Consider the following 16169-nt stretch of genomic DNA (forward strand, 5'->3'; position numbering starts at 1 on the left):
TTTTATCTTTACCTATTTGCTCAGGTTTGCTGTATTGGTTTGGATCATTAGATGCAGTACAACTTGTAGAAAACTGTGAAAACCTTCAGGAAGGGAACAAAAATCTGGGACATGAGATTGACCTTGACTTCACCCTCTCACATATCATCTGTCAGTTCACCACCTGCTGTCGTGACAAGAGGATGTACGATTTTTTCGCTCGTGGCCATGCCTAAAAACATAGTTACACCCATTATCTCGACCCAGACAGAAAATACAATCTTTTTCCTCCCTTGCAAAACACACACAACCACCTTGTTTACGAGACAGCAATATATGTTGCGAAAATAAGAAGGTAAAATGATAAAGATGAACGTAAAAGATGAACATGTTATTACGGAAAAAATACATTTTCCCCCATCTGTAAATGTATTTATTTCCGCTTTGTATCTGTATTTGTAGTAATTAGACTTATTCTTACGTCTGAATCTGCATTACGATTCTATTTTTAGCCATGCTCATGGTGTGGGAGCTCGAAGTTGCGACTCAACTTCCGTATTGCTAATCGGATCTGACTCTCCACTTTATTCTCTCATGGCTGAGTCTAGCCTTGGAGGACGTGTAATTTTCTCATTTAGGACCGAAAATTCAACTCTTTCGCTCCCTTTTCCAAGCATGAGCACAACGATAACGTAAAAAAATAACTCGAAACTAACATAAACATATTTTATATAAAAAAGGTGGAAAAGTATTCATTAAATTTTTTTTTTTCCGGGCCATTCCTAACAGATTATGTACTGAAATCATTCAATATCATCATATCTCATATATGCACAACATTTCAGCACCATTCGTATTGTTTTGGGAGGTAAAAAAAAAACAACACCTGCCCAGTTGTGTTGTGGCAGCACCCCTGGGCGGCGATATCGGTTGCCGATATTTCTGCAACTTCCATGCTCCATTGCAAGCCACAAATTGCGTCTAGGAAGCTGGGATTTGCAGTGTTAGGTGCATCAGAACTTTCTCTTCAATATGGCAAGAAAAAAAATATCAATTTTTGAAATTTCAAAAAATGGCCCCGACGTTGGCCTGGTGTGCACTGAAAATTCCAGGCTTTTGGCCACGGAGGGGTTAAATTAAGTAAGTCCTGTTAAGAATGTTACAAGACAGAAAAATAATAGAAAAAAATTCTCTCCAGCCACTCTGATTAGGGATTATGGGTGGGAATGGGGGGGGTGAAGCTGGAGAAGTGGGTGAATCAGTGAGTAGGATGATGGATGTGTTCTTTGTGCTACATGATTGTTGGAAGAGTTTGATTGCAAAAATTTTTAAGGGGACGGTTGATACCCTAAATAGAGATAAGTGTTGAGATACAGCCATCCCTTGAGATACATGGTGAATGTGGTAATTTAGCTTGCCATGTATCTGTCCCTTTGACTCATAATAATAAATCTAATTTGATAGTCACATACTGTATTTAACCCGACCTTCACTTTCATAGTAAGAACCATGTTTGCCCCAACTTCATTTTTTTTTTTTTTTTTTTTTTTTTTTTTTTTAAATAAGATATACCCCATTATAGTAGTAGCTGTAACCCCAGGTTTATAAGTTTATTTGAACTTGAACAGTGGACTGTAGGCTAAAGTTGCCTACCCTCCTGCAGTTCACCATCCCCGTTTCAGGGGGTATGGAGAGAGTTGAGGGGTATTTGTTGTTGGTTAACCTCAGTTTGTCTGGGTAAGTAAATCTATTGTCCATAGGTAGGCAAATGCTTCTTTGGGACTGCCCAAGAGTAAGTAGAATACATTGTGTAGGTATCCCACACCCCTTGTAACAGACAGGACCCGAGTCTTTCCCTCTATGAGGTGCAGGGAAATGTGAGGAGGTTTAGCTCCCAGGTGGTTGCCATAGCTGCTCCATCCAGGGTGCACAGCGTCACCCTTTGTTGGTTCCTCATCAGCGCTAGGGATGTTTGTAAAACCAGCCACCATCCAAAGGTGACCCTCTCCAGCACAGTTATACAGAAGTTAATTAGATAAAAGACAGCAGCATTAAAGAGGTTTAAAGCAGTAAATAGAGGGACTCACCTTAACAGGCAACAGCTCCAAGCAGCATGGAGAGCCGCCATTATTAACCAAGTCCGATGCATGCAAGCATATTGGAACTTTTATGAACAATATGAAGATACAAGCTGATGGGGATGGTGGGTAAGGGGGATCTAAGGCTAGGGCTAGCCTCCAATTCTGCAGCAGTGGTAAGAGATAGGCAGAAACCCTACAAAGTCACTTCACTTGTTCCCTGAGGATCTTTGTGTGATGATGGCGGGTTGACTTTGTACTGCTTATGGGAGCTGTACTGGGTAGTGCTAGAAGGTAGCATGTAATGAATCATGGTAGCTGGCTTGTAATTTTGCAGGAAAGTTCAGTATATCCTCATGCCGTAAGTCGGTACATTCCAGCAGACAAAGCCATAGATGTTCAGCATTGTGTCTATCATCTCATTGGTGAGTTGGATGAATCTGTTTAGTTCTTGCTGTGTTGGCATGTGTAAAGATACCAATGTCTTTGGTGTTTCTTGAGTTGTCCAAGGTGCCCGATCTCTGACAGCCTCCCAATTCAGTCCCTTATCCCTGAGATCACACACTGTGACCTCATCCCAGGTCTTTTTCAGTTTGCCTCTCACAAGCCTACCCCATCGTTAACACTTCTCACTTTCTGCACCCAATTTTCATTCCCCATCCTCTCCACTTGGCCAAACCATCTCAGTCTACCTCTCCTCATCACAACACCAATATGCTCAAGTCCTGTCCTTCCTCCCAAACCATCTCAATTAACCCCTCCTCATCACAACACCAATACACCAGTCCCATCCTTCTTCTTAACCCATCCATTGTCAACCTAGTCCCCCCAGGCCGCGCACTCAAGGACACACTGAATATCCACCTAATCTTTGTCATTTCTGTACTTTTGAGCCTCAGATATCCTCTTCCTGTACTGCCCAGATCTCACTACCATACAGCATTACACTCCTGACACATGTTGCATACAAAGATTCTTTAGCACGAAGGGAGAGCCCTCTCATTGTCAGGAGAGGCAACAGCTCCCTGAACTTGTCTGCCAGCCACTTGTCACTCTAACCACAGAGCTCCAGCCCCACCTGCAGCACTTAATGTGTCTCCCAAGTAACAAAACTCTTGATGCTTAAGCTTGTCTTTGTGCTGGATGTCTCCTTTCTGCCTGGACATTTGCCAAGTTAATCTCAACACCACCCAAATCCTCTCCTCCAAACCTTCCAGCTCTACTTCCTTGCATAACCTGCAGCATGTGTTCATGCATTTTCATAGAGTGATGTGGTGTGTGGGAGGAAGAGAAGATGGAGGGGGATGCAAGGAGCAGCGTGGTGGACTGAAGAGGTGAGACAGGCTGTGGCACAAAAGAAGAAAGCATAAAATGAATGGATGAGAAATAGGGGCGTGGAAGAAGTTGAGAGGCGGAAGAGAGAGGTGAAAAGATTAGTAAGAGAGAGTAAGAAGAGAGTGGATGAGGAATTTGGAAGGAATTTGAGTGTAAAGTGGAGGGACTGTAAGAAAATGTTCTGGAAAGAGGTGAAGAGAGTAAGACAGGGTGGAAGTGAAGCTAGCAGGGGAGTGAAAGATAAAAATGGTAGATTGCTAGTGGAGAAGGGAGAAAAAGTGAGCAGATGGAGAGAACACTTTAAGGAATTGTTGAACATAGAGGATGGAAGTAATGCGAGTATAAGGGGCTGAGGAATGGCTGGGAGAAGGAGGGAGGTGAGAAGACAGGAAGAAATCAGTAGGATAGAAGTTGTGGAAGCATTGAAGAAAGTTAAATTGGGGAAAGCCCCAGGAATTGATGGAGTGTGTGGTGAAATGCTGAAGCATGGGGGAGAGATAGTAGTAGAATGGATGTGGAAGATGTGTAGGTTGGCCTGGGAGGAAGGTAGAGTCCTGGAGGATTGGAAGTCAGGTATAATTATTCCCTTATACAAAGGAAAAGAGGAAAAAGAAGTGTGTGATAATCATAGGGGCATTTGTCTTCTTAGTATAATAGGAAAAGTGTATGGTAGGATACTTATTGACAGAGTTAGAGAAAGAACAGAGGAATTAGTTGGAGAAGAACAGGGAGGCTTTAGGAAGGGAAGAGGTTGTGTAGATCAGATATTCATTCCTAGATCTTTAGTGGAAAAGTTTCTAGAGAAGGGAAAGAAGTTGTATGTGGCTTTCATGGATTTGGAGAAAGCATATGACAGGGTGGATAGACAAGGATTGTGGAAAGTATTAAGAATATATGGAGTAGATGGGAAGTTGTTGAATGCTGTGAAGAGTATGTATGATGATGCTAAGGCTGCAGTGCGTGTGGATGGTGAACTAAGTGAATTTTTCTCTTTGAAGGCTGGGTTGAAACAGGGATGTGTCATGTCTCCATGGTTGTTCAATCTGTACATGGATGGGGTAATAAAAGGTACAAGGTAGAGTAGTGGATGTTGGAGTGGCCCTGGTGAGAGATGATAGTGTTTAGAAACTCCCTGTACTGTTGTTTGCAGATGATACTGTGTTGTTGAGTGAAGACGAAGGGGAGCTGCAAGGCTTGGTGGATAAGTTTGGGAGAGTGTGTAAGAAACGGAATCTAAAGGTGAATGTAGGGAAGAGTAAAGTGATGGTCTTTGAGAGAGGTGAAGTCCGTGAATGTACAGCGAGGTTGGATGTTGAGGAATTGGAAAATGTGAGTACGTTTAAGTACTTGGGTAGTGTGATGAGTAAGGATGGAGGTTTGGAGGGTGAAGTGCTTGAAAGGGTACAGCAGGGAAGAAAAGTTGCTGGTTCTTTGAAAGCAGTGATAAGAAACAGGGAAGTGAGCATGGAAGTGAAAAAGTTACTACATGACAGTATTGTGATACCAACTCTAACGTATAGAAGTGAAGCTTGGACGTTGTTGGAAGGACACAAGTCAAGAGTGAGAGCAGTGGAAATGAGTTATTTAAGAGGAGCCAGTGGAGTCACATGGAGAGACAAGCTGACGAATGAGGATATAAAGAAGCGTTGTGGTGTGGATGTGGATGTGATAGGAAGCGTTTTGAGGAACACACTGAGTTTTTTTTATGTGACTGACTCTGGGCATAGGCTTCACAACCTGCTTTCAAGGCCCAGTAGTCCTCCTACGTACCGCACACCTACACATGTCACCACTTCGGCGCTAACACCCACCGTCCATACTGAATACATGCTAGGGCTGTCTTATACGGGACTGGTGTATTGGTATTTGCGGGGGTATTTTTACGACATGTCGGCGAGTCTTCTGGTAGATCAGTAAAGTCTGCTTTTATGATTTTCAAATCCGTAAGCTGTTCCCTGCTCCAGCGGGGTTTGGCCACGTGGAGAGGATGGAGGGTGAAAGACTGACGAAGAGAGTGTATGTGAGTGAGGTGGAAGGGGGAAGAGGAAGGGGGAGGCGGAGGATGAGATGGAGGGATGGGGTGGAGAGGTATATGAGAGATGGGGGGTGTGAGTTGGGAGAGGGGCAGTGAAATGGCAGGGGACAGGGCGACGTGGAGGCGATTTGTTTGTGGCCACCCCTTACAGGATTGAGGTGTCTGGCAATAGATAGATAGATAGATAGACCATCTGCTGAAATAGAGAAATAACTTTGTCTGAGCAGCTAGATCTTAAGGGTGTTGGTTAGTTGCAGGAACTTGACTTCAACAGATGGACGATCGCCAATAAGATAAGCTTGATGGCCAGGGCAACTATCCAGTATAAGGACCACCTTGAAGGCAAGGTCTCAGTCGTTTACACAGAGATGTCATACCATCTGACAATAGAAAATGTAGCTCACCCATCTGTGTTATGCCTTCAGTGGATGTGCAACTACTGCAGGTTCACCCCAACATACATCCTAGAATGGGCAAAGTGGTTTATCACTAGTAGCTGTGTCTTACATTTGCCAATAGCGTGTATGCAGAATAGTAGAGCGAAATGTTCTTTATTTGCTCTCTATCCGGGTGCCCTCCTCTTCTTCTTTGTGAGGAAGCTTGAGGAAGAGCAACTTTTTCTAAAATAGAATTGTCTTGTACCTATGAAGGCTTGTGAAATTTTATAACCTACGTCCTCAGCTACAGTACCTTCCTTAGCACAGGAAGAAAAAAGGCTACAGTTTCATCATCCGCACTTGCTGTGTAACCATTATGTATGTGACTGTGGTGCAATCTGTCATTGCACAAACCCATGGAACTAGCTTACACCAACATGGAATGACCTCATACTTTGTACCTGCATGATTCTGGACACTAGCATAAATATCCAGTGTTGTTTGTCAGCTGGAAGCTTATGCTCACACTCAGGACAAACAAATTTCATCAGAAATTTTGTGTTTTTCATCAGTACATTGCCCTTCATGACATTTATTACCTCACAGTATCCCTGGGATGCAGGATGAAATGGTTGCACCACTTTCTCAGGCTTTTTCCTCAGTGTGTGGCACTATGGACTCATCATAATAATAGTCAGGTCTTTTGTTTCTCAAAAGTGCCAGTTTTTCCAATAAGGAATTTGTTAGTGCTTGACACATTTTCTGCACTTGAACAGTATTTAACCCCTAGGCTGCAGCTGCCCTAAACATTTCCTATGTCCGTAGCATGGGAAAACTGATTATTAAAAATAGTGTTTTCATAACCCCTTAACCCCGGGGATGTCGGGAATGTGCCGTGTCCGTCCGTCAGGGATAATTGCGCTCCGGCTGACTTTTTAAAAATACAGTATTTGCCAAAAATCAGTTATTAGTCTTAGAATATGACAATTACGTGAGCATATTGCACATACCTTCAGCTTTCTTCTGGGATGTTTGTTGACCCTTTGTCGACTACCGTAGGACTTTGTGGAGACTTCTGAAGTTGGGTAACGAAGTCTCCACTTTACACTTCCCGATACCCCATGATATGGTTACCGCTGCCTGATATTATCACTACACACACATTATTCTATGAATTTCAAGGAGTTTGGAATCCATATTCCAAAAAAAATACACTGTGAAAGCAATGTAAATTACGAGCGCATACGTGCTTTCCACCTGCGCTCGTTTCCTGATGGTATTCTGAGGCAGAGCTGTCATTTATTATTCATAAACACATTCACACTTTATATTCCTAGTACTTTATTACACTTATTTATATATACGATATTTATCCATAAGTTTCTTTCAGTACTAGTAGTTTATTTTCACTCCAGGCATTCACTTTCTCGTTCAGTAAACTAGCGTAAAGAGCGAAGCTTTCACTTTCACTTTCATTACTCCCAGTATTTATACACGCTAGAGTTTACCTTTCATTTTCACTTTCATTACACCAAGTATTTATACTTATATTCTTATATTACTAATTATTTACATTTCTGTTCACATTTTTTGTTTCATTTACATTATTTACTTGTCTATTTTATTTACGCTGTGTTATGCACTGTCACTTACAGTAACTTATACAGTAATCCCTCCACTATCCGACGTAATAGAGCCAAAGGCATGTCCGGAAAGTGGTCCTGTCCGGATAGTGGGCACCAGCCTCCTGGACTTGTACTTATGGACCCTAACTTAGAAAAACACCTATATAACACCCTCTGGACATGCATAGCACCTATTTAAGACCCAAATCACACCAATAAGGGACATAAAAGACTGAAATAAATGCAAAAGAACCATAAAATTAGGTTTTAGAGGTGAATTTATACAATATTAAACATTCTGGGTACTTACAACAAGTCCCTGGCTCCTGGACTGGTACTTATGGACCCTAACTCAGAGAAATACCTCCCTACGCACATGCATAGCACCTAATACCCTATTCACACCAATAAGGGACATAAAAGAGTGAAATGAGGTGTTAGAGGTTAGTACAGTATGGAAAATACAGTACAGTACAATATGAAACATTCTGGGTACTTACAGCAAGTCCCTGGCCATCTCGATGAATAACCGCCTCCTCTCAGACTCTGACAGTAAGAAGGATTTCCTGAAGCACTTGCAGTACACTGTTCATGAAGTCTTGCACAGAACTTAGTCATTTGCATTCAGAATTCCATTCTCTTAACACTGCGCACTCTTGTCTTACTTATGCTCCATTGTAACTTTATGAAATAAGTGTTGCACTCTGCACTTAAAGTCTTTGCACTCATAACTCCATTTTCTAAACATAACACACTCTAGTTAATTTTAGCTACACTGTCAACGGCCATACCACGTTGAGTATACCGCTTGCCGTCCGATCAGCGAAGTTAAGCAACGTTGGGTCTGGTTAGTACTTGGATGGGTGACCGCCTGGGAACACCAGATGCTGTTGGCATAACGTTCTCCCTACATGTCAAGTGGGGTTGGTGGAGGATTAGTGCGCCTCCCTGTAAAACAATTAACTCTAAGCCCTTGGCCACCCCGTTTGGGATACATGGCGTCTGGCAATGAATGAAATGAATGAAAGTCTATTAAATCAGTCTCTTTTCACTCAGAATTCTAATGACGACGAGCTTGCACTCACGACAAGAGACGAGCGGTAAGTGGGGAGGATGCAGGGGCGCTCTAGCAGACGTCAGAGGAATGACGCACCAAAACAAAGCTGTCCCGCACCCCGCATGGCAAGTTCAAATTACGGGCGGGAAAAAGTCGGATTTTTTTCAAATTTTTTTCAGTTTTCGGACCATTTTGGGAATATTGGATCCTGGGACGATAAGGTCCGGAAAGTGGGCGTCCGGATAGTACGGGGATTACTGTAGAACTATTTTCCACTGTTCAATCATATTTACATTCATTGCTTTCACTTTGCTATTTACACATTACAGTATTTACATTTCCACTTGCACTGTTGTAGAATCACCAGAAAGATCGTAGTCACTGTCCATCATTATCATTGATAAATTAGCCAGTTCATGTTCCACAGCAGAATCACTTAGCCCTTTACCCCTTCCCACACAAGGTTTAGTAGGGGTAGAGGTCACAGGGCCCTTTGCAGTGGACTAAGAAGCGGCAGAATTGGACAGGCACGAATCCGACATGGTTTCACCTCGAAAGACGACAGTAAACTGAATGGTGTGGCCTAGGGGCAGGGAAGAGTTGACAGGGTCAGCGTGGTGACAGCTGCTAATTTATATGCTGTGAAATGATTGGCAGGAAATCTAGACAATACATAACAAATTAGGTAGTTCCAGGTGAATGTAAATATCACTTAGGCTTCTCACTTCTTTTCTTATGTATATTTTTATTATGAGAATAGGTCATACAGCGTATTTCAAGGGGAAATAAACAGGGGAAATTAGCGAACGAGTGCATGTGGTGTGTTGCCAGGTGATAATTAGCCCATGGCAGTATCAATTATCCATTCTCTTTCTTTTATACAGTATATTATTTTGTATTAGAATAGGGCATAAGGCATATTTCAATGGATGAAATGAGTGGAAAAATCCATCCAGGATTTGCATAGTGCAGCGCAGCTGGGCAGATGGGAGGAGAGGGTAATGGAGGGGAGGTAAGGAGGGGAGTCAAGGGCAGGGGAAAAATGGCTAAATTGTCAACAGTGGATGGGAGTACAGATGGCATTAGTAGAACTGACTATAGCTGGACACTGGTAGTATTGATAGATGATACAAGCCACCACTTGAAAGCCTGAGCGAATTCAAAATAACACAGACTCACAAAAGTGACGCCCCGCGGTATGATCCCTTGTGCCCGAGCATCACGAAAGTGATGCCCCATGGTTAAGGGGCTAAACTCTATAATCATCCATCACACCTCTCCCCAGATCATAGTGCCTCATAAAGAGAGGCTTTTGAGCTTCCCTTGAAAAGATTCACCAGAAGCCAGTTGCCTCATGCATAATTGCAGTTTATTATATAACCTAGGGGCAGTGTAGGAAAAAGATCAATCAGAGCAAGATGACTGGTGAACAGCTCTAGGTTCTTGGAAGAATGCTAGAGATAAGTCTTGCTGACATATTCATCACAGACTGAACCATCTTTATTAGTTTCTTTGAAATACCAGTCCATAATGAGTTGCAAAATCAGCACAAGACAAAACCATAGTCTGGCCCAGTGTTAAGAGGCATCATTTATTTATAAACTGTTTCACAAGATACTGTTTTCTGATGTGCAGGTTACGACTTCTGACAGCTTGATTAATCTGTTCTTTATAATTTAGTTTTGAATTGAAATGTGCACCCAGATTTCAAACAGAACATACTGGACAAAGTTGTGACTTGCCAGTTTTCAGAGTCAGAGCATTATCAGCATCAGCATCTCTTCTGTTTCCCTGAATAATAATTATTTGTCTTACCATCATTCAGTTTAAGTTTCCCCTTTGCCATCCAACTCATAATATCAGATATTATGGGTTCCAGTTTGTTGTTAGTATCAGTAATACTGTATTGGCCATCGTAACATAAAGGTGCTTGTCATCAGCATAAAAGTGATAGGACACATTATGTGCATCAAGTGGAGATAAACTGCTGTACCTGTATGAGCTGTAAATAAAGTTGGACCTAAAACAGATCAGGCTAAATGTGGGACTTCTCATGAGTGTCATATTAGTTTTCTCTGGCATCCTCGCACGCCCTGTCACATGACCCAGTCGTGAGGGAGAAGTACTACCCCCCAGGTCATCCTCCCCTCTTCATTGCATCATGCCAGTTCCTCTTTGTCATATCCACTTGCTGCAGGATACTTCACCTTCACTTGAGATGTAATATGGCAGGTTCTGGGTCTTTGTTATCATGATTTTCATTATTACTCACGATAACCTAGGGATGACCATACAATTGCTATTTTTGCATATATGACCTTTGTCAAGCAAGTTAGCAGCCATTTATTGTTTGAAGATGGCCTTTCTATTCATCAGTGTCAGGTTTGTTAGTGTCAGTAATGAAACAATAGTGTGGTGTTGGAGTTCAAGCAGCAGGTAAAGTGAAATTAAGTGAAATTACCACTTTAGGTGAGTTGGAAACTTGTTACCAGATTTTCTTTTGGTGGTAAACAGCAAGTGAAGTGAAATAACAACCACTTTAGGTGAGTTGGAACTTGTTTTTAGATTTTTTTGGAAGGTTGATGCATGGTCAGTAATGTATCCCCACTGAACCCATGTTATAATTGTCTCCATATACTATAAATCATCATGGAATGGATTTTTTTTTCAGACATACACTATCATTATAATACAAGAGTGTGGCACTTTATTATTACCAGATAACGATTTCATTTGTGTGTATAACAGTGTTTCAGAATAAATACTCTAGTTTTCTTTACTGTATTCTTGTTTAACATAACTCATGAATTGGGTTACTTGCAGAACCATGGTGTAGACCTGGGGGTGAAGAAAGTGTGTGGTCTGGGTGAGTGTGTGGGCCTGCTGGTAGGAGTATGTCAGGGGCGAGCCAAGCTTTCAGCAGCGTTTATGGAAGCACTCACAGACCTTATCTCAACTGTCATTCTTGTAAGTACTTTACACTGTTTTCACTAAGTTTTACTAACCTCATAGAACAAGGTATAACATACAAAATTATTCCTTCTCCCCCATCTTCAGAATATTTAAACCCTGAAACCAATACCCCAGCAATACGTCCTAACCTACAGCACCCATCATCACAGGGTGCATTAGCTAGGGTTGGGCAAGATTCAGTAAAATCAGAACTGATGGTTCAAATTCTCAGTGCCAATGGAGTCACTGGTATCTGTTCTCCAGAGTAAGCAAAAGTCTCAGAGACCAAAGTAACCCTGAACCCATTCCCTGCTGTCATTGGTTGAACTGTTTTTAACTGTGAGAATATGAGAACACAAGAAACAAATGAATGTTGTTTATTCTGTTCTTCATGAGTAGGATATAAAGAATCACCAGTAGCTATACAGTATCATGATATTCTTTAAAAGTAATATCATTATTTTGGAAATGAACTTAGTTCTTCTCTGTGTACAGAAATATAATTTATTAACACTTTTCACTTTCTGCACCAAATTATCATCCCCCATCCTCTCCACATGCCCAAAGCACCTTCCTATACCTCTCCTCATCACAACACCAATACACTCCACTCCCATCGCTTCTCAATTCTTCCATTGTAAACCTAGTCCCCCCAGGATTCTCACTCGAGGATGCACTGCACATCCACCTAATCATTGCCATTTCTGTATGTTTGAGCCTGCGAATATCGTCTTCCTTTACTGCCCAGGTCTCGCTACCATACAGCATCACACACCTAACACATGCCACATACAGCGATCCCTTAGCACGGAGGGAGAGCCCTCTCAGTGTCAGGGGAGGCAGTAGCTCCCTGAACTTCTAGCAACCACTCCTCACTCTAGCCACAGAGCTAGCTCCAGCCCCACCTCCAGCACATAATATGTCTCCCAAATAACAGAACTCGTCCACACACTGAAGAGACTCACCAGCAAGTTCAATCTTTTCACGCCTGGCAATCTCCAGTTGCTCTCCCTGGCACACTGTGTGCACGAAATCAGTGTTATCTCGCAGTCTACCTCTAATACCTCCACATCTCATATGCACCCACTTATTGCAAACACTGCACAAGGTGGAATTACTTCCCACGCCCATGTGGCAAATCACATATGTCCACTATCCCTCCTCTTTGACAGTACCGCCACCAGCCCTTGATACCATCACTTTTGTTATCACCCGCCTTTACCAAGGCAGAGCGATAATGTTTTTGCCTGCGTCTGTGTGTGTATATATGTTACTGTTGTCTGTGTATCCTTTACCATTATATCTCTTGAGTGGCTTGAGCTATCAACATGAAACTTTCAGGGTATCAGGATATGGCCAAAATCTTGGACGAGTTTGAAAAGGGTCACTTGGGGTCAAGGTCAGCAAAATGGCAGCCAAAGGTCAACTGGGTTTTATCTCCCGCCATTAGTGCCATTATACCTCATAAATGGCTTGAGCAATCAAAATGAAACCTTCATGGTATCAAGATATGGCCAAAATCTTGGATGAGTTTGAAAATGGGCATGCACAGTCAAGGTCAAGGTCACCAAAGTGGCTGCCAAAGGACATCTAGTTTTTATTGCCCACCTTTAGCACCATTATATCTCATGAACGGCTTGAGCTATCAATGTGAAACTTTCAGGGTATCAAGATATGGCCAAAATCTTGGACGAGTTCAAAAATGGGCATCGGAGTCAAGGTCAGGGTCACAAATTGGCTGCCAAAGGTCAACTAATTTTTTTTAGTATGGACTGGCTTTTTGTGAAATGTGGGGATTGAATTCCACAGGGTTTTGCAATTTTTGTCACATTTGGTTTGTAAGTAGCTTGTAACAAGGCCAACAGCATATTCTGGCGGACGATTAACATTTGGCTCTCGAATGCTTTTCTTTCATTTTATCTGCATTACTCTTAAGCCCTTGTGTCCCCATACTCTCTCCACTTGCTCTATATATATATATATATATATATATATATATATATGTTTGGGTGTTCATCACTTATAGTGGAAAAAATCAAAATTGGATATTTTTGTGGGCAAAGTATGCAATCGATTCCACTTTACAAACAAAGCATTCAAGCAAAAATTTATGTTTTATGAAGAAAGGTAAAAATAAACAATGTGGTCCAAAAAGAAACAATATTTTTGAGCCATACAATGAGCATAATCAGTTTATTACATGTGCGATTTTTTGGTCGAGTCATAGAGGGCTCTGAGGTGCTGCACAACATGGTAGATCAGCAATCGTTCATCTTCATTCTTTGTCAGACCATTGTTGTAGTCCATTGCCAGTTTGACTGCCTGCTAAGCAGCATCATTGACCACTTTGAGGTGGGCCATGACTTCAAGAATGGGGCAGAGGTCATTGATGCTTGTTGGAGTATCCAGCATCACACACTGGAGGAGGTTTTTTTACTTCTGGGTGACAAACTCAGAGATTCTCAGATCTGATGCCTTATGAATCATCTTCATGTTAAAACAGCGCAGACCCTTCTTCCTCGGCAGTGCTGTGGTCATATTTTTCAGCATTTCCTGCTTTTCCTCGGCAGAGACTTTGTCAGAATACACGGCTAGTGGAGCCAGATCCTCACTGAGGTACCAGAGGTGGCTTTTGACTTTGTCCATTGCCTTCTTTGCTACAACTGGATCCACCTCTTTGAATTCTTCAATCTTCTTCAGGAGATTGAAGTCATTGATTGGAGTGTTGACAGCATTTGGGCCTTCAGACCAGTGCATTACATAGATGGTGATGAGGAAGACACAGATGCGTTTGATGGACTCCTTTTGATGCCATGCGGAGGGGAAGGAAGCTGCATCCTTCTGAAAAGGAACATTTGAGGCAGTAAAGGCCTTTGGCCATCCAGCCTGCTCCGTGATGGGCACCTAGACGGTGAAAGCTCATCCGTGCCGGCTTCTTGCCAAGGAAAGCCAAAGACAGCTGGAGGAGCTCAAGGTAGTCATCATGGGGTTGCGTACAGTCCATGTGCCTGAGTATGAAGTATTCAGTGTCCTCGGCTCTGTTGGCAGTTCACAACTGCGATTTTATATCTAGGTCATCATCATAGGGATTGAAGGAATCTGTCAATTTTGTTCCAGAACTCTTCGAATCGACCGAAGAGAGGAACATCAGGACCAGAAGAAGAGAAAAAGAAGTCAAAGATCCCAGCCACTATGAGTTCACACATGTTGTGCCTGCATGCCAAGAACAGCAGCAGGACTTGGAGACCTCTTTCAATGACAAAGCAAGCTCCACTGTGAACCCCGGTGTTGGACGCTGTAGTATCAAAACAGAACCCTGCAATCAAGGGCTTCACTTCTGGCCATCCATCTAGAGGCCTTAGCACTGCCATTCCCATTGCTTCGCCCATTCCAGCAGGGATCTTAGGGATTGCCAGGATCTTCTCCGTACCAATCCCTGTAACAACAATCTCCAGGTGATCACTGCGGCTGCTGCCATCGATGTTGGGCAAGAGCTTTCCATCAGAATGGTGAATCAAGGGTGTTTGTGGCTGGAATTCCTTTTTGATCTTTTAGCTATCTCAGTCCTTGATTCCTTCCGAAAAGAGTGCAGAGACCTGACAGACAACTTGCATTCTCCCACGTCAAGCCCTTCTGCGATCAAGGCAGGAGTTACCACTTGCATTGCAACTTGCGTTGAAATGAGGCATGGGTTTGAGAAGGCCAAAGAAAAATTGCAAAGTATGGTGTAGTTCCCACCAGTAGTGGAACTGAATAAGCACTTTGCCCTTCAAGTTCCTCAAGGTTCGATTTTTCTGAACACCCTAATATATATATCTATATGTCTATCTATCTATCTATTGCCAGACACCTCAATCCTGTTCGGGGTGGCCACAAACAAATCGTCTCCACGTCGCCCTCTCCCTTGCCATTTCACTGCCCTGCTCACAACTCACACCCCACCTCTCTCATATACCTCTCCACACCATCCCTCCATCTCATCCTTGGCCTCCCCCTCCCTCTCCCCCCTCCACCTCTCTCACATACACTCTCTTCATTAGTCTTTCACCCTCCATCCTCTCCACATGGCCAAACCACCTCAGCGTATTTCTCCTAACGCTTCCCATCACATCCACATCCACACCACAACGCTCCTTTATATCCTCATTTGTCAGCCTGACTCTCCATGTGACTCTACAGGCTCCTCTTAAATAACTTATTTCCACTGCTCTCACTCTTGACTTGTGTCCTTCCAACAACATCCAAGCTTCACTTCTGTACGTTAGAGTTGGTATCACAATACTGTCATGTAGTAACTTTTTCGCTTCCATGCTCACTTCCCTGTTTCTTATCACTGCTTTCAAGGAACCACCAACACACTGAGGTGGTTTGGCCATGTGGAGAGGATGGAGGGTGAAAGACTGACGAAGAGAGTGTATGTGAGTGAGATGGAAGGGGGAAGAGGGAGGGGGAGGCCAAGGATGAGATGGAGGGATGGGGTGGAGAGGTATATGAGAGAGGGGGGTGTGAGTTGGGAGCAGGGCAGTGAAATGGCGGGGGACAGAGCGACGTGGAGGCGATCTGTTTGTGGCCACCCCAAGTGGGATTGAGGCGTCTGGGAATAGATAGATAGATATATATTTATTTATATATATATATAAAATACTGTAGTTTACTGAATATCCATAATTTTTATTATATCCCAGGATTCTAATTAATAATTGGCCTATCCTGTATTTCAAAGTACATTAA

The 16169-nt window shown here is 42.7% G+C and overlaps 1 protein-coding gene and 1 non-coding gene across 2 annotated transcripts in view; both read left to right on the forward strand.

Annotated features, from left to right (window-relative positions):
- The window catches only part of LOC145412106 (condensin-2 complex subunit G2-like), a 346602-nt gene that overhangs the window by 322637 nt on the left and 7796 nt on the right, over positions 1-16169 (forward strand). Inside the window, exon 24 of the mRNA XM_080282023.1 lies at positions 11310-11453. Coding sequence (XP_080138149.1) covers positions 11310-11453 — 144 coding nt within the window. The remainder of the gene's footprint in view (positions 1-11309; positions 11454-16169) is intronic.
- On the forward strand, positions 8207-8325 carry LOC145412311 (5S ribosomal RNA). Its single transcript, XR_013899570.1, has one exon. It is a non-coding gene; the product is annotated as a 5S ribosomal RNA (ribosomal RNA).

The sequence above is a fragment of the Coenobita brevimanus genome, chromosome 92, assembly GCF_032717465.1.
Source record: "Coenobita brevimanus isolate Jiangsu-jjx chromosome 92, ASM3271746v2, whole genome shotgun sequence".
NCBI lineage: Eukaryota > Metazoa > Arthropoda > Malacostraca > Decapoda > Coenobitidae > Coenobita > Coenobita brevimanus.